This window comes from Mchenga conophoros, linkage group LG11 (assembly GCF_057382185.1).
Source record: "Mchenga conophoros isolate Kocher_MC1m ecotype Shallow Benthic linkage group LG11, M_conophoros_male_GT1.1, whole genome shotgun sequence".
NCBI classification, from domain to species: Eukaryota; Metazoa; Chordata; class Actinopteri; order Cichliformes; family Cichlidae; genus Mchenga; species Mchenga conophoros.
In genome coordinates, this window is record NC_140536.1 from 20546931 (window position 1) to 20565805 (window position 18875).

Here is an 18875-nt window from a genome sequence, read left to right on the forward strand (position 1 = left end):
CTCAGAGAAGACACAAAAAGTGTCAGGAGGAGGCTGCAGACAGGGTGGAGAGTCTGCGCTCCGACAGCGTAGACATAGCATCAGGCCACACAGAGGCTTCCTTGTCTATAAACACAACCTGTTGCTGCTCTCTCAAGAGTATGCTATGCAGGGAATGCCAAAAGGATTAGCGCCTAGCCATTTGAGATAATGGGGAAAAATGAGACGTGATGTGGCGGAGGAAAGCAACAAAGAGTCAAGGACGAGACAGCATCACATTTCTTACATTCTCTTGTGTTTATGCCGCAATCGGTGGTTAATCTGTCCAAAATTAGCCAAGAAAAAAACATAACAAGGTGGCAAGAAATCACATACTCGAAGATAGTTTCATTTTTGTGTTTATTTGCTGTGTACATCATACACAAACTTCTTTGGAATAAAAGCCGAACCTCTCGTGTGTGAAATTAAAAAAGGAGAATCAGAAGTTACGTCGCCACTTTGCAAAACATGCAAACAAATTTTTATTTTTTTCTTAACAGGGAGATCTGAAAAAAATCCAGGTGGAAAGATTCTCAGGAGTGTGCCATGCTCATGATTAATACAGAAAATAATTGACATTGCAAGTAACTGCGTTATTTTATCACGTGTACAAAAATAACATGCCCTTGAGTTCAGTAATACTCTCAGTCTAACCTCCACATACCTCAGCAGTTCACATTACAGTGGCGCAGTCCAGGGCAAGCAATGGAAATGACCTTTCATTAAGATAAAGCGGGAATAACTGAAGAATGGATGAGGTGAAGGTGAGGTAGGATCTGCGGTTACCAGGGAGAGCAGGGCGGCTTCAGCCCCTTTTGCATGTTTTGTGATGGGAATCGGGTTGACCGAGTTAACATCTGTAAGCTGCCAGATGGTGGAAATGACATCCTAAAGCATCTGGCAGGAAAGGCCTGTCAGCTTGAGTTCTTTTACTCTTATAATATATTACTTTTTTATATATATGAAATTTCAGTGAAACACAAATATTCGCCTGCTGAATCCAGTTCACAGTCACAGGACAGACAGGGTGTTTATTCCTGTTTTCATTCCTGAAACTCTTAAGCTTACCCAGCAGTGACCACTGAATAGGTGTGGAAATCTGTGAGTGGGTCACATTAAATATCCTGAACACTGATCCTAACTAAGGGTTGAAAAATGAATTTCAAATAATGAAAACTAGCTAAGCATGGCTCCTTTTTTTTTCAGGACAAAGAAGCTTCTTTGAATCCAGCTCAGTGATTAACATTATATGAGATGAAATATCTGTAAGGAGTCAAAACTATATTTCTATGTGTCATTTCCTCACTCTGTCCAGTTCAGTGCATTAACAACCCCATGGGGGTGCCTCACATGTTTGTTCCAACGCCTGCGTTTAAGGAGTAAAAAAAAAGAAAAGCGACACACAAACTAAACTGGGACAGATTCGAATGAGGTACTCATGGTTCACTTCACACTCACACAGCATTTTTCCTGTTGGAAAAAACATAGCTTAGTGGTTTTCCATTTTAAATTAGTCATTAGGAAGAGTGGTGATGTCAAGGAGGCTAAGCTGGGTTGACTGTGTCAAACAAACACACACTTATGTGCCTTGTGAGGATTCACAGGGGGCTCATTTCAAATCAGTTCTTATCTGGTTATGCAAATAAATGAAAAGAAGCTACAAATGGAGAGGACAGTAATCCAGCGCCCACTCCACACACACACTCATACACATTTATGATAATGGGGGAAAAAAATGCGACGGAAAATAGCTCCATTTGCCGTAAAGGTCACAAAACACTTCCTTAGGCTCTATAAATACAACAAATCAGATTGACAGGATATAAGTAGTAGCAGTTATTCTCTAATTTAAAGAAGCTGTGCCTTTGGAGTGAAGGGAGCAAAGGTAGATGCGTGTCATGAAATGCTAATCCTGTGAATGTTGACCACTGAAACAAATCCAGCGTCTTTGACTCTCGTTTGAAATGTAAAAATTCAAATCATATTTTGAAGCCAGATTCGATTGACGAAACTGTTTGAGCCTCAAAAGTTAAAAAACCAAACAATGTTGCACTCTGTTGCAGCCCACAGAGGATAACGTACTTTAAATTTATGTGAACTACACAACACCTACACAGCTCTCAATGGCACAGGGATCCTTGTCCAGCTATCAAACCGTTGATTCTTTGGGTCCTTCACGGGCGGCGTTTTTACACCCGTAAAGCCATTTGATGACACGAGCATTTCTCTCAATTATTGACACGCCAGTGGGAAGCTGCTCAGCCAGCTCCTCCTCAAACAGTCCATCTCCTGAGTGGCGGGAGAACTCACTGGGCTCCGAGCCTCCACAGACGTCCCCGCCCACGCTGCGGAGCGCCAACGAGAGAGTGTCTATAGAGCTGGCCCCTGAGAGGAAATTCTGGCGACCCAGACGCTCTACCATATCTATGTCCAGCCCGCAGAAGTCAAAGAAATGCTCCTGCTCCGATAACGCTACTGAGCAGCGCAGATGTAAGTCTGACTTGGAGCGCCGCAACTCTCCAAACTGTCTTCTGGGTGCCGGTGGTGACGCTCGTTTCCACGGGTCATTCTCATCGTCATGCTTGTTTGAGTGGTTTCCATTGGTAACTCCATCGCCGGTGCCATTTGTAAAGCCATTCTTAATCTCTTCGAGTGTGCAGCTTAACCCGGAGCTGGGGGCAGACTCTGGGCTGCGCTCGTGGTCAGTTTTGCTGGACCTCCTGCTCCCCGGTCCCCCGTCTGGCGCATCTTTATCGTTGGTCCAAGACATGCGAGAGTCGCCATCCCGGGATGACGCTTTCTCTTCACCGATGACCATTTTCTGGATTCTGCTCTCACCTCCACTACTCTTCTCCCTCATGGATCCCTGGAAGAGGCGGCGGACGAAACTGTAGCCCTTTATCTCCATGTTATTGTTTTCTCCCACCGCTGTACTGCTCGGGCTCTTGCACTCTTTTTTCTGCCGGTAGATGACGAGGGAGTCTGGCCTCAGCATGCGTTTGCCTGTACTCCTTCGGAGAATGGGAGCGCTGTGTGGCGCTACCAAGGTGTTAAGTCCAGGTGTGCGCGGGCTGGGGGGCGCATTGTTCACATTGCTCCTGTTATGTGCCTCAACATCGACAGAAGTCCGTCTGTTCTCCTTTCTCGAGTCATCGTTTTCATTTTCGTCTCTTGCAGCGAAGGAGCCACAGACCGGAGGGAATGGAGTGTTGGACGGACGCTGTGGGGGAAGATGAGGCGTCAGGCTTGCAGGGATGGTGATTGCTCGCCGGGGTGGCGGCGGTGGGGTGGCACAGGGTACAAGTACAGGCTCTTGCTTGGTGTTGATCACCTGCTGGCTTTTAACATACTTGGCTTTGTCTGCCTCGAGTCTCTCCACGGCGCTGACTGAGCGGCCGTGACCGCCGCCATCAATCTGCCTACGCAAGTAGTCTGGACCCTTGTTGAGAAGCCTCAGAGGTGAAGGAGATCCAATTGGCGTTAGGGGCTTCATGTTAATTCACCGAGCTGGAAAAGACATCAAAACCGCAGCCTCCAAACTGACTCACAGCTCCCGACGTCCCACAGTGAGCTGTTGTAAGCTCTGTGAAATTTCAAGCCTAGTGGGAGCGTTTAGAAAAGTTTCTAACTATAGAGGACTGGCAGCTCCCATTCCTGTACTCACAGCTCTTAAATGTTTTTTGAACAATAATAGACCAAGTAGCAATTCAGGAAACCACAAAATCCAAGATTGTTGTAACTTTTTCTATAGATAGCCAACTGACTCTTTGTTGGGCAGTGTAAGAACCCAGGCAAATTGATATCTCTATCCAGTATTTATAAAGGCATCTGGATAGGCAGGGAACAGGGAAGTCCTTTTTTGTCAGCCTGAAGCTCTCCCAAATGAGATGCTCCCTGCCCACAGTGCAGCAGAAATAGCAGGCAGGGTGTAGTTTGAAAGGGTTACTTCTTCCTCCCCCACTTTTTCTTCTCTCTTTTTCTCTACCAACAACACCCTTCACTGTTGATCTTTTCAGTGGCGACTGCCGGGAGAAATTAGATATACCAGCCTCAAATATTTGCTTTGCACAGGGCGTTTAAGGGACGCCAGGTCAAGACTTTTGTTTGACGCCCGTCGTGGTTGAGCTGACTTGAGGGTGGCCGGCACCGATGCACTTGATTTGTTGATGGACAGATGGCGGAGAAGCAGTTCGCATTCTTCACCTGTGTGGACCCCTGGAAGAGGCAGAGAGAGAGAGAGTGGTTTTAGTTCTCAGTGCTACTTTCAAAGGCAGTGGTGCCTTAAGCCGATCATAGATTGTGATTATTTAAAGCTGGAGGGGGGGAGCGACAATATCCCGTCATTGATGAATGAATGGAAACATGGATACAGCACTGTTTGCTGTCCAGACAGGATGATGACATGTCCGTCTCCACCTGTTTTCTGAACAGGAAGGCAGAGAGACTCATTATGATGTCCTATTAGAACAATTGTTTCAGCTGTGTTTATGACTGCAAACTCAACATCCTTTATTATTGATCACCGAAAACACAGGACAAAAAAACTAGTCGCGATACTAATTCCTCTTTTTGTCACAGCTATTAGACTCAAATAACATGATGTGTAACTGGAGAGGCAAAAAAAAAAAAGTTTCTGACAGCTTGCTGTAGCTTACTTCTTTAAATTAATGCAAAATAAAGCTGGTGAACACCTTTGAAGGGATCTTTTATAGCCACAGTAATGCTGCTTGTTATTTAAATGAAAAACCACTACAAAAGTTCAGTAAAGACAGTAAAACTAATGAGGCATGGCACCGTGACAGATGTTGCTTTTTTTTAAAAATTACTATGCTCTGCTTTATATTACATTTTCCTGCTATATGAGGATTTGGTGGAGCAAGCGGGGAGGAGGGTGCACGTGCCTATAACAGCCTCAGCCTGAGGAGTATTTATAGCTTTACACCATCCCGGCACAGTTATCATATGTCTATGTATGTGTATATATGTGCGTGTTAGTGCATGCGGTCATGGGTATTTGTTTCCTGTAAGCATTTCTTTGTGTGTGTGTGCCAGCACAAGGCAGCGAGGGGCTGCCCTGTAAATGAAAGAGGGGTGCATGCAGAGTTTGGGTGCTGTGAAAGCCTTTCTGTCTGAAAAGCAGCGAGTGTCTGCCAAGTGCAAGCTGGAAAGCCAAAGAAGCCATCTTTAAAACCTGAAGCTGGTATTTATACTCTGGGGCCACAGGTGGAGCGTGTTTTCAATTCACCTTCCCTCAAAATGTATTAAAAGTCCATCTGGGGAGACAAATGCCCCTTGTGGTGTGTTGGACAGCAGGAGGGTGTTATACCGTTGCGCTTACTGTTCTCTCAGGTCCCTCAAGTGTCATCAAATGCTATTTTGGCTTTTCCTTCACAAAAGCTAAAACAATGAATGACCAGGAAAGAGGATCCGTGTCTCCAGTCAGGATGAACCACATGACACCGGCAATAGCAAAAACACCACAACATATACTCCTTTCTTATATTTTTGACTAATACTAATCAGATAACAGAGTGACACGAAACAAAGAAAACAATAACACACATAATTTATCCAACTATTTATAAAACTGGAGCAGTTTCTTGAAAAAGTCATACATGCACACTCGCATGTTATTATTACTTATTTTCTTGAAACTGAAATCTTCTGAAATCATATCACTTTAAACAATTTTTTACTCTATGTGCGTCTATTTTATTTAACCTCTTAATGTAAATTATAACATTCATAAGTTAAAAAAATATTTTCATATTTTTGTTTTACAAAATAAGCAACTTAGCTTACATTAAATAAACATCATTATAGCTGATTACATCACTTTCCAATTCCTGTGTTTCAATCAATTTTTTTATATGTTTCTTTCTTTTTACTCTTGTGCCTCTAACTGCTAATATCAAATTGTTGATATTTAAGAAGGTGAGCTAGAATTTCACCAAACCTTCTACCCTTATTCAGTCTCCATACGCCTGAGGAACCCTGTCAAATGGCGCTATAAATTACCTGACGATGGGGGAAATGGCATACCGGCTAGTTTTTCCAGATGTCGGGTATGTGGGAGCTCGGGAAAGTCAGCCATTGTTTTGGTAGGTTTTGAGAAAAATCACAACAGGTGTGGAAGCTAAAAAAACCCAAGAAAAATTGGTGGAAAATGTGGAGGAAATGAGGATGCAGGTTATGGTCTGTGGTTAGAGTTATGGGGTATTTATTAGGCATCTTTCTTCTTCTTTCTTCTGATCCCCATCTGAGTTCAAAATAAAAAATTGAGAGAGTAATGCTACCACAGCGTTAAAGAAGATTATCGCCATAGGAGCCTAAACTAAGTTGTTAATGCTAACAGTGACTTTCTAGTGACGGGGTGGAGTTAAATATAGAAAGAAATATGAAGAACACAAGGACAATATATGAATACAAGAACTGGTAAATGTCAGCTAATCCTTGAAAACCACAGTAATATGCAGTATCTGTATTTGTTCTACTTCCAATGCTTTTTGTGTTCTCTTGTGATGCCAGTGTGCGTTCAATGAATGTGACATTAGGAGCATGAAGAAAACAAGCCACTTTCATAGGTTACGTCTTGCTCAAAGTGCTATCTGGGACATCACATGACTAAGTGAATCACAGTGGTTTGGAACATAATATATGAATGAACAACTGCACTAAGAAGACTGTCATTGGTGTAAGTGTTGGGATTTATGGCCATCTTTAGCTCCATTTCTTCAATCTTGGACTTAGGGTAGCTTTGCAAGATTTCACAGTTCAAGATAATCCTTATTTGTTTCATACTGGGTCTTAGTGCAGTCCCTCTAAACTCATCTCCTTCTCTTCAAGCCAACTTTCTACTCATTGGCTGCCCCTCACAACCAGAAGGTTTAGCAGGCTTCTGTTCACGGCTAATGATGACGACCATACTAACCACTCACAATGACATCACACAGACCCAAGAGTGAAAAAAATGCGTGAGGTCAAAGCCTGAGCTTTTGTCTCACAGGGATCACTTACTGATGTGACTGTGCTTGATATCCACATTAAACCATTATGACTGTAATTATATGAATAGTAGCATCAGAGGTCATTTTTTAAGGCATTTATCTGAACATAATATAATAAAACACTAAAACCGAAATCGGGAAAACCAGAAAGAAGGAACACACATGTGCACAAAACCACAGGGGACACCAGTGACTCAACTGGGATTTGCTGGAGAACAATAGCTGCCATTAGTTCTTTTGACTATAATGAGCCAAATTAGTACCCAGCACCTTCTCCTGTGATCTTGAAGCTTGTGCAAAGCATGAGATAGCCTTGGGATTTTCTCTCGTGTTTCACGACTTCTTTTGTCTCTCATTGCAGGTTGTCATTAACCTCTAAACCCGTCCCTTCTGTTCTCGTCTCTACAGTGAACATCACCCCACCTTCTCCTTCCTATTGCTACCCAAGCTCATTTGCCTGCACTCTCCTGCGTTACTTCCCACTCTTCAGCTCCTCTGCACATGCTACAGGGCTTCTCTGCCCTTTCATTTCACTCCCTACTCCATCACTCTCTTCTTGTAAACATATATTTTCCTTCTCTCTTTCTATCTCTTTCCATCTCCTGCTCCATTTACTGTTACTTACAGTGTGATCTTCAAAAGCTTTTTCCCATCTTAAGCCAACATATATTTGTTCTATTTATCAGAACTGACTATGTGTATGTATAGCAAAGCGGGCTCCAAACATACAGGCTTTGCAATGAATGTTAAACATCACAACATGAAAAACAAAAAAAGAATAAGAAGAAACTTAAAGACGGGGTGAAAAGCCAACAATCGTAAAAGTGAGCTGAGACACAACAGGAGTTTGATGGTTTAGATTGTACATATAAAAACTGACTGAACTAGTTTTGCTAGAATGAAACCCAGAAAAGGAAGTTCAAACTCTTGGGGAATTTCTGTCAGGCTGCAAACGCATCCAAATGTCAAAAATTACAAACACTGCCCACCAGATTCCGACATGTAGGGACAAATGTTTCAGGCACTGTGAACAAATGATGAATTACAAATAATTACAACAGCCTACAGCTATTTTATCCAACTACAAGGTTGTAACAAACTAGAAGAGTCTGCAGAAACATCAAACGTGTGATGCAAAAGTAATACCTGGGACATGCAGCAGAAAGCAGAGCTCCAAAAACCAGACATCAGTGAATTCTCACATCACCAGCTCTCCATGTCTGTGCAATTTCCATCGATGTGTTCTTTAATAAAACTCCTCTGTCTGTCTATCTGCCTCTCCTCTCTCGGCCTTTCATCTCTCCCGCATTTCCCCTCTGTGAAGCGGATGGACCATCCTGCAGGGGAGGCTTACCCAGGCGCCCCCATGCAGCTAAAGAGGAACCAGATGTTTTGTGTCATGCTACATCAAAATGCTTGGATAGAGACCTGTCATGGGAAGGCACAGTGGAGTTCGTTTTTCTTTTTAATCAGCAGCACTGTTTGTGCCACATGCATTTGACCCAGTGAGAGAACAAAGCGGGTCACATTTAGGCCTCGTTATCAGTTATATTGTCAGGTGGTTCTTCTTCTGAAAGTGCTGCCCCAGAAGCTAAACACACAAAAAGACCCAGGAAGTGTTTGTTTGCTTCAAGCGAGCCTCTAGAAGGATAGCTTCATCGAGGCATGCTTGGAAATCCAGAGAAAACCCAGCTGGTCCTGGATCAGAAGGTTAAAGGAAGTTTCTCTGTGAATTATGTATTTAGTGAAGTAAACACATGATAAGATGTTAATAAATTCAAAAAGACCACCTTTGAAGCTCTCGGGAGGTTATTCTGCACCTGTCAAATTAATCTTTGGACAGATGAGGGGCATCTGCTGCTGACAAAGAGCCAACTGGCCATCTCCAGCATCTTCCCTCTCTTTCACTGTCTTGCATTTCTCCCTTTCTTTATATGAACATCTGGCACAACTATTAAGGATGACAGTGACTAACAATCCTCCCTAATGGACTGAAATGTCTCAGTGTTCAAACGTTAACCAACGCTCATTCAAAGAAGACTTTATGTCATGACGGAGCATCTGCACACATAAGTGTCTCTACAGTGTGGATAAAAGTGTCTGCCACTAATGAGCCACGATTCATGACCGCAGGCTTCGGTCATTAACCAACACTGCAAACACAGGACTCAAGAAGTCTGTCGTGGGCCAGGACAAAGCAAAGGAGGCGTTGTCTTCTCCCCTCCAAACAAAAGAGACAAACTGGGCTGTCTTCGCATCATTAACGGGCTCCAACAATGGTCTCCTATAGGTAAGTCAGACTTGGTCTGCCTCATTAGTCAGGAAGGGAAAAGAACAACATGATGACAATAAAATGTAAGAGATTAAGACACATGATAGATAGGCTACTGCCCCCCTCAAAAACAAAGCCAACTGTAAATCTTATCATGCCTGTGAGGCCTTCAGTGCTATTAGCCACGTGATCTACGGTTCGAGGCTACGCAAGGGATTTCTCCGCATTCATGAGGAGCAGCAGCAGGCCACCTGGGATGGCTTAAGAAACCCCCAACCTGAATAGACCTCTTTGCAAACTGTAAACTGGACAAGATGCGCTCTAAACACACTGCTCTGGCTCTTTTGTCATTCAATGCTAATCATCGTGGGGGCAACTGAACATTGGAGAGCCACGCCAAAAACATGTACTCAGGCTAATGGTGGGTGTGGGTACAAGTACATGAGAACTGGATACAAAAAAAGCCAAGAATGAAAAAAACAACAACCCCAAAACGAAACAGGGAAGACTGTAAAAAGATTTGACCTTATCTGATAATCAGGTATTAGGAGCATTAGCATAGTTATGAGCTAAAATTCAGCTAATAAAGGAAGATTGCACATATACGTACATACCTAAATTATCTCAACTTACTATTTTACATCATCACAGCTGGCCAACAGCACAGCTAATAATTAACTAATGACTTCATTACACTTAAAGTCAAGTCTTTATTTGCTGATTTTACATAATCTTGTAGTAGAAAATTAAGCACACAATCAAAGCACAGAGGTCTACCCAAGGCAGCAAACGACTCACAATAAACCAAAGCCTTTTGAACATAAGTGCTAATTATCAGTCGATTAACTCTGCGCTCTGCAGCATAATCAATAAAATGAATTAGCCTATTTGTAAATGTTGACACAGTTCTACTTTATAGCATTGGAAAAAACATTTTAGCAGTGGAAAGCAAAGGTATTATATTGCATATAAGAGTCGGGCAAAGTGTAACAAGCATTATTTGTTTATACTACACTGGCTAATCAGTCAAAATATGATCATAAGTAGCTTAATTAATAGAAGAGACTGTAATTGTATGTTGAGGTAATCAGTAAGAGAGCTATCACCCTGACATTACAGTAATTTAATTAACATTGTGCAATCTCCCCCTCCTATTACAGTCATTATACTGGAAGCCAAGCCTTTATCACGGCTGTAACACCCAAGCAGTGCTTACGCCGATAAGGCCAGCTCCAGGATAAAGTGTGCATATTTTTTTTTTTTTTTTAATCAACAGGCAGGGCAAGTTCCTTTTCTTTTGAGCACAGGGCTCAGGAAGGCTTCTGTTACTTGTGATTACCGAATAGCTCTGAACCATAAAGTTTTATGAATCACTATTTGCTTTTCCAGCTATAACATTACAACAAAGCAAAAAGAAACGCACGTAAGCTTTGCCTGTCAAAGTCTCTGAAAATAAAAGGCATCTTAAAATCTGCTCTCCATCGAGATAGAACGAGGACGCTATTTTATCATCCGAATGCCAATTTTAAAACTTAGAAAGTTTATAAGTGTAAAGATCTAAAGTTAGAGGCCTGTGATCCGTCCACCAGGTGCCAAGTGCGTGGAAATCTAATAATCCACGCTATAGAGAGACACCTGAGCCTGCCAGTAATGCAGGAATGTTAAGCTGCCTTATGATACCTCACTGTGAGAAATGTACAGAAAATATATGATCAAAGAGAAATACCCAGACAATGCAGGCAGGGATCCACATAGACACTGGATTAAAATGATAGTGGTACAGTAAAGTAATCATTGTGTAAATGGGCACTTCTTCTGTTTTATTTATGGGGAAATTACCAGTTATTTGGAGAGCAGTTGCTAACAGCACAGTTATATAGTCCATTTTGCCTTTGTTATTAACAAGGAATTGATTTTTAACTGTCCCTGTTTTCAGAGCATTGATCTATTTACGCACATGAAAAACGTGTCCTACAAAGGCAGGTCACCCGGCAGTCAGACTGATAAAGCCCTTTGTTCTGACATCTCAAATGTGAATATAGGGCACAGGAAGGAAGCAGCAGCAATGTGGTAAGCAGAGACCATGAAATGTCCGTGAAATCCAGCGACAGGCAAAATAATTGTGGAAATTGTCCAGGTACTGAGTTAAGCCTTGATTATACTCTGTTGCGGACACTGACAGCTGGAGGCCCGACGGCCGATTAGCTATTCCTGTTTAACTTCCACTTGAAGTTGACCGCCTGGGGAGCATGCGAAGTTGGTGCACTGTGATGTAAATTCTCCACAGAGAAGTTGGTAGGCACGTGGACAAAACCCCAAACCTCGCGCTAATACCGAGTTCCAGATTAGGTCGAAGTCGGAATTTCCGAGTTCCCAGTCAGAATTTAAATCTGAAAAGCCCCCTCAACTACTCAAAAGGTCGGACCAGTCCCACCAACTCCGAGTTAATAACCCGAGACGGCTGCAGTGAACATAAACAGTAATAAAACCGTAAAACTTTTAATCTGTTTTGTATTTGTGAGTTGCTAAATAAACCATATGCAGAGCACTGACCAGACTCTATCCATGAAGGTGAAGCAGCTGTGTTTTTAACTACAAATAAGTATTACCCTGTACTGCTAGTGATACATGAACTTCCCAAGAACCAAAACACACCCTTTTTCTTCTCACTTTTCCAGCTTTACTACTAGAATACACTATGTTGGAAATCAGGAGTGACAATACTCCCAAATACTGACATTGACACTTTTTTGCAAAAATATTTCTGGTTGTATTGGAGTCTCTGGGAAAACAGACCTTGGATCCCTTGTTCTGTAGCCTCAATAAACACTTTCCTGATTACTTTATGGGCTTAATCACTAGTTACCATCAGTCAACATCAGTCTAAGCAGAGATTCCCAGACCTCCCTTTCTCCAGCCCTGTCCTCCAGCTTTTGTGGTTTGATCCCAAGGCACTCCCAAGCCAATCTCTCCACAGTGTCCTGGTCTGCCCTGAAGCTTCTTAACATTTGCACATGCCTAAAAGGATCTCACCTAGGAGATGCCAGAACCACCTCAACTTGCTTCTTTCATTATTATTAGGTGGCTCTACTCGGAGCCCATCCAGAATGACCAAGCTCCTTACCCTACCTCTGAAGCCTTGATTATACTCTGTTGCAGACACAGTCAGCTGGGGAAACCATGACCTAGTCGTCATTTCTCTTATACTTCTTTGAAATCCTCTTGAAGTCTATAAATTCTCCATATAAGAATCCACAAACATCACAAAAGACAGGAAGGCCCGTCGGCGGACATCGCACAGCCTTCACATTCACTGTCTGGTGACAAAAGTTACGTCAGTCCAACCCAAGCTGACCGAAGTGAATCCTAGTGCATGCAGAATGTATAATAAAGGCCTAAGGGACAGCCTTCGGAGAGAGCAAATTTGCCCCTCTTGTATCCACCATCTCATTTTTTGGGTCACGACCCACAGTTTGTGGCCAAAGATCCACCGGTAAAAGCTTCGCTTTGCCTTCCACTCTCGTCTCTTCTCTCTTCAACTCAATAAACCACGATGATGTTCATGTTATAAACTGTGGCTGTTCTAAGAGTCCGAAGGGACTCTTAAACAACCTGTTGTCAGCCAATAAACGTGCTTTGACTTGGATGCTTGCCACGTCCACTTTCAAAACACCAAAATATTGACAGTGAAGACTCTCACCTCGAGGGTTGGGTTGCATCAGCATGGTTACATCCATCTTTTATACTGTCTATGATCCAAACATAACCTGTTTTTGTGGGGGACACGTGTACATTCAAGGGGGAAAGAAACCGTGTAGCGTAGTGTGTGCAAGAGCTACGTTTATAGAGTTAGTACGCACATATCCCAGCGCTGGACGGCATTGTTTAGTAAACTATAACCACCACTGCTGCTCCCTCCACATGCCAGTCTGGATTATGTGACCAGCAATACAAACCACTGTGACCTAATGTGTGTGTGCGAGTGTGTGTGCGGCACATCCCCGGACTGGGAATGCACTGTGCAACTCAGGGTAACAAAGCCCTCCCCCCTCGAATAAAAGCCTGCCCGGAGGCTGTTTATACAGTACAGTAGAGAGGCATAAATCTGGACATGTCCCTCAATCTCCCAGAGTCTTAAATTATGAAGCAGTGTTCTCACACTGTGAACCCTCGTTAAGCTCTCAGCTGGTGTGAATGCTCTGAGAGACAGCTTTGTCTGGCCAACTGCCAGATGTTTTATTTCACAAAGTCGGCACATTTTTCCCTCTGCCAGGCATACGTCGGCTTCACCAAAGCGACAAAAGAGGCTTTAGCAGCAACTAAAAAGTCAAAAGCGGTGTTACATCAAACAGTGGTTTACCTGCCTTTTTGCTGACTGAAACAGTGCAGAAATATACTCTCCACAATGACTGACTAAAAGAGTTTACTGACAGCTAGATGAGTAAGAGCGCACAAGAATTGATTAAAGCCGTGTGAGAGCACAGGGGCCACATATGAGCGAACAGCAACTCAATCCAGAACTCCAAGTTAAAGTAAAAGGAAAGACAGCCAGAGTAGCATCTGTGTAACCCCACCCTCTTTTCACACACAGGGTTGCTAAAAGGACACTCACGAAACCCTTGCAGAATTATTCTAAGCACATGTTGCTGATGTTAGCGGTAAAAGGTTAGCACTAACTTGTGAGTACTTGTGACAGGACTGTTTGGGGTCGGTTAAGGCTTAAAGCATCTCCAGCTGTGCCTTGTCCCCAAACACTGGGTCATCTGTAACTATGGTGTCCCCGAGCCCATCTACTTCCTCCTCCTGCATCCCCACACATTCTCCACCACTTTAAATGTGTCAGCATTGATTTGCAATCAACACGGCGGGGCGCAAAAGTTTGCAACTCCAGATGAAATAAAACGCTCTGCATGCCGCTTCTTATAATGTAAACTTTCTCAAACACTTCTGGTGATTGGATACTTGAAGGTTGCTCATCCAATTCAGCTTTAATCCAGGAAAATCCCTGGTTTAAAATCCCCCATATTCAGTGTTTAACAGTGATCATTAATTATTTAGGGGTAAGCAGTCAAAAAGCGAATGCAGCAAGACGGCTGTATCAGGAATGTGTGGGTGCAGTTTGATTTAATCTGACCGACACAGCTCGAAACGTAAGCAAAATACCCCCTAAATCTAGAAATACTGCAAAAGCTAAATCCTGACTGCCACAAAAACTTTTAAAAAAGAGATCTTTTTATAGCTTTGTGATGTCTACTGAAACCCAGAGAGAAACTAGGCCATTAAAAGAAACGTCACGTGCTAAAAACATGCACGTCCAATCCCAAGAAACCACGAAAAGGACAGATAAGTTTGAAATATTCAGTGTGAGATGCCACAGATCAGAGTCCAACACTCATCTATTTCAAACTCACTAAAATGAGGTAACTCCTCCTTAAAAACTGCAAGAATCACCCACAGCCTCCCACACAAAGACCTTACACTAAGCTCTTCTGTTTGTCCTCTCTGCCATCTATACTTAGTTGTTAACCTTTGCTGAACCTGCCAGCTGTCTTCTCTCATTACCGATCAACCGACCTGCTTCCCGACTAACAGCACCCCGAGTGCCACGGAAAGACAGCCTTCGATTTGTCCCTCTTCCCTCCTCTCCTCCCTCGCTTCTGTCAGAATCAGAAAACATCTGGAAGAGTCCGTGCAGTTGTATTGGCGGCCTCCTCCTCTGTCAGTGGGAATGTCCAGACTCGTGTCGTCTTCCTCACGGTCGAGCGGACACAGCGTGGCACGGCTGAGTGTGATGGGATGTGGCAGAGCTACAGAGGCGCCCAGTCGGACTGTGAACAATTACAGGGATGTGAGAGCAGCGGGGAGAAGGGCCGCTCTCACAGCTGTCACCCACGCACACACAGGGGACCGTCAGGAGATGGAGATCTGTCAGATCATGTTTCATGATTTCGTTGCTCACAATGAATTATAAATTGAGTTCGGAAGCCCGTGGAGATGGAAGTGATGTAATGCTCTCAGGTCTCTGAGAGTGGCAAGACTGATTATAATAATCATTATGTCAAAAAATTAAGTGCAAAGACTCAAAAAAGCCTGAAAAATACATCAATTTGATACTTCTGCGAATATGATTCCACACTAGTTTGCAAAAGAGAAGAAGCTCGCTACATAGATGGTAGGTTTCACTTCTCCTTTCAGCCAACTTCATGCCTGTTTGAAAAGGTTTGTTTTGTCTCTGGATGTAACTTAGAAGCTGAGTTTATCGACAAGCTCTTCCTCTCTTACACGCAGTTCCTCCTGAAAACTGTTCCCAGAGACTTTTGCCACAACGGCCCAAACAAGGCGACAAGGAGCAATAAAAGCTAAATTATAAGCCCGACGGTTTGTGTGAGAGTGTTTGAAGTCTCACACAGTTGTAAACGTCAAATGTCTAAAACCAGCTGCTGTTAAACAACACACACACACACACAGTCACTTAACGCAGTGCCAGGGGGAAGATGATGTCATTAGCAGGGCACATTTTCCCCTCTAATTAGAAACTCAAGCTTCACGCCGTAACTCGGGGGTCTTTACATGCAACAAAACAGGGTTTAAAGAAAACAAATGTTTGACATGGCCTCTTAAAAGGCTGCGTTTTCAAGCCCTGCTCTGCAGGAAAGCAAAACCGAGCCTTGAATTTTGATAAGAAACACATGAGTGGCCCATTGTGAACTAAAACCATGAAAAATCCTGCGGCTTCCGCTTGTTCTCTGCATTCAGCTATAATGTGGTCAAAACTCAATCAGATTATGCACTTGTGCAGCCTCGACAAAAAAAACTCTGTTCATTAAAAACAAAACACGGAGAAAGTTGTAAAATAAAAGACTTAAAGATGAGGAATCTAGCTGTCCTGTGATATAGGCTCAACTTTTTCACCCATGCTGCAGAGAGATGCTAGATCTCAGCTCCTGTTTAAATGCTCATATTGTGAACATGCACATTACGTCAAACCAAACTCTCAAAAGTCAGAAAGTGAACATGAGTCTGCATGCTCCTCTAAGCATTGCATCAATAACACCATCATCATAAATATCCCTGCTGGTGCTACGAGCCAAGCGGGAAGGCAAAGACCCAAATCATATTTTATTTAGTCATGTTAATGATGTCAGGGCTCCTGTCAACACCTCAGACGGAGACTGCAGTGAGCAGCTCAGCGCCCCTGGGCTCTCTTTCCGCTTTGTAACTGGAGGATGTATTCTTGTCTGCTCTGTTGGGATCAGCATCAAACACAGATGCAGCTGTATTACTGCTGGAAAATTAGCACACTGCCACATGAATCCAGGCACAAAACTGCGACTGTTTACGACCGCCTCTGCACTGTAATTTTGCAAGCAGGTATTCAGTCAGAGAGATGTTTGCGCTGCGCACTGAATCGTGTGTATGCAGTTTGAATGATTGATGTCGTCAGTAAGCGTTTAAGACCTATGAATCACCGTAGCCGTTGGGCACGGTTCAGCATGGTTCAGCACGGAATTCGGGGATTCAAACAAAAGTGTAAGGTAGTGAAAGGTAGGGAGGAGACGGAGCTAAATCTACCTATTGAATAGAAGGCCTGGAAAGTGATTCACCAAAGACTGTGTGGAAAATTTGTCTCATATTTAAATCTTCACTAACAAGTAGTTAGAGAGGAGGGCTAGCACATCTGCTGAGGAAAACTCACAGTGTGCTCAGCAGCAGCATTATGGCCACGAAAAGCTCTGAGCGTGTTTGTGAGAAGGTACGAGCGAGAGCAACATTTGAGCCACTTCGTGAGCTGCATCAAAAAGCACGAATCAAACCTCCAGCCACTTATCGCAGGCCTAACCGGCACATGCTCACCTATGAATCCGAATGTGTTTACAAGACATGTGTGGTCTGTTTAGTCTGACTGTTAAGTTGTTTATGCTCCTGACCCCACGCTGATCAAACCAACTCAGGATGCTTGAGCCCTTATGAAGAGAGGTGGAGCTGCAAGGGTGGAGGTGGGTCAAGGTGGAGGTGACCCTGAGGGCACGTGATTGTCTCCTTGGAAGAGACCGTCTTTTCACTTTAGAGTGGGTGAATTGCATAATGCCCCTCCCCAACTTTTTTTTCCTATTCTTTTGAAAGTTCTCAAGTAGCACCGTCTTAGTCTTTAAAATGAGCTCCTATAGTTTTAGTCGTGGTCTCAAATGATTGGCTGGTTACAAGAGAAAAAAAAAACCTTGACTTATAAGGGTTACAAAATTTGTCTTTGCTGATTAGATGCTTGGAAACCAGATCCTCATTTGGGCAATTTTCCTGATTTCATCCAGATGAAAATATTCAGTGCAGATCAAAGCTAAGCAAAGACCTGCTGCTCCAGGCCAGTGGTATTTGCAGTTATTATCAGCTGGACTTCAAGGTTGAGTTAAACCAGGGCGTCCACATATAGGGCTTACAGAGCACATGATCAATGGATGCACTTGCCACTTACAAAAAAATGTTTATGGTCTTATCAAACAGCTACCTAGAATCAGATATCCATTACAGAAAAAGCCAAACAACACATCATAAAGTTTCCAGACATAATTCTTGACTTGAAGAAGTCCTGTAGTAAATATAAAAAGGAAAGCACACACCCTGTTGACTAAGGATTATTAATATTTAACCTATTTTAATCCAAGAATACCTCAGAAGTGCTATCTGGGAGGTGAGTCTCTGGATTCTTAGTTAAGGAATAATAATGAACCAATAATAGATACCGACTTATTTAAAGCCTGTTTATTCTTTGCCATCTGTTTAACCCGTAACTGCACGCTTACTAAAATAACTCACTGAGAGTACAAAATAATCACTTAGCGGATTGGTCGATTCCTGTCCGAGTCAGCCTGATCGGTAAACTTCCAACATGTCATAAATCACCGTCAGCACAAAAATGTTATTAAAAACCGAGCGGTGGAAGCCGTAGTTCTGTCCGCACTCACCACATTCGCTCAGTTTATCCACTGTTGCTGTTGTTGTCTTTGAAATCCAGTGAAGGTGTGGAGCTCTGTGACGGACACACGGTCGGCGTGGCGCTGCGCTGTTCGCTCTGCGCGGTCTGCTGGCGCACTGACGGGCAGACGCACGGCAGCGGCAGTAAAAGAGGGAGTCCCGACCTCCCCACAGCGGCGGGGGTGGGCAGGTATGACGAGGCAATGTGAAAGATTTTCAGGGAGAGGTGTTATCTGCTGAACCCCCACCCTGTCCTAAGATGATCTCATCAAACTGTTAAATCACTTCACTTTTATTACTAGTTCTTAAGAGTAGTTGTTTTATTCAGGATGATTGGTTGTGCTACTCGCACTGTTACCAGTAATCCAGCATTTGATTGGATTTAGTCTTTAATCATTATTGTTTTCTTGTAGATGGATCTGACTAATTAACACATACATGCAATTACCATGTAATACATGTGACCTGTTGTCTTAAGTTTAAACATTTTCAGAAATATGTACTTTTCAGTGCATTCACATTGCTTTTTTTTTTTTTTTACATCTTGTGTTCCACTTATTTATTTGTTGTTTTAGCTGTAGACGGTTTGTGATCAGTTGATACCAAAT

At 43.1% G+C, this 18875-nt stretch overlaps 1 protein-coding gene across 1 annotated transcript; it reads right to left on the minus strand.

The window, feature by feature from the left end:
* Positions 1–364: 364 nt before the first annotated feature.
* Positions 365–18390, minus strand: fam110d (family with sequence similarity 110 member D). Its single transcript, XM_085291413.1, has 2 exons — positions 18258–18390; positions 365–4233 (listed from the first exon to the last, which is right to left on the minus strand). Exon 2 carries the CDS (start codon positions 3509–3511, stop codon positions 2168–2170), a length of 1344 nt encoding a protein of 447 aa, XP_085147539.1. The 5' UTR covers positions 3512–4233; positions 18258–18390; the 3' UTR covers positions 365–2167.
* Between the last annotated feature and the right edge of the window lie 485 nt (positions 18391–18875).

Coding starts and splice junctions, on each gene's coding strand:
- fam110d (XM_085291413.1), bottom strand. CDS start 3,511: ATGAAGCCCCTAACGCCAATTGGATCTCCTTCACCTCTGAGGCTTCTC.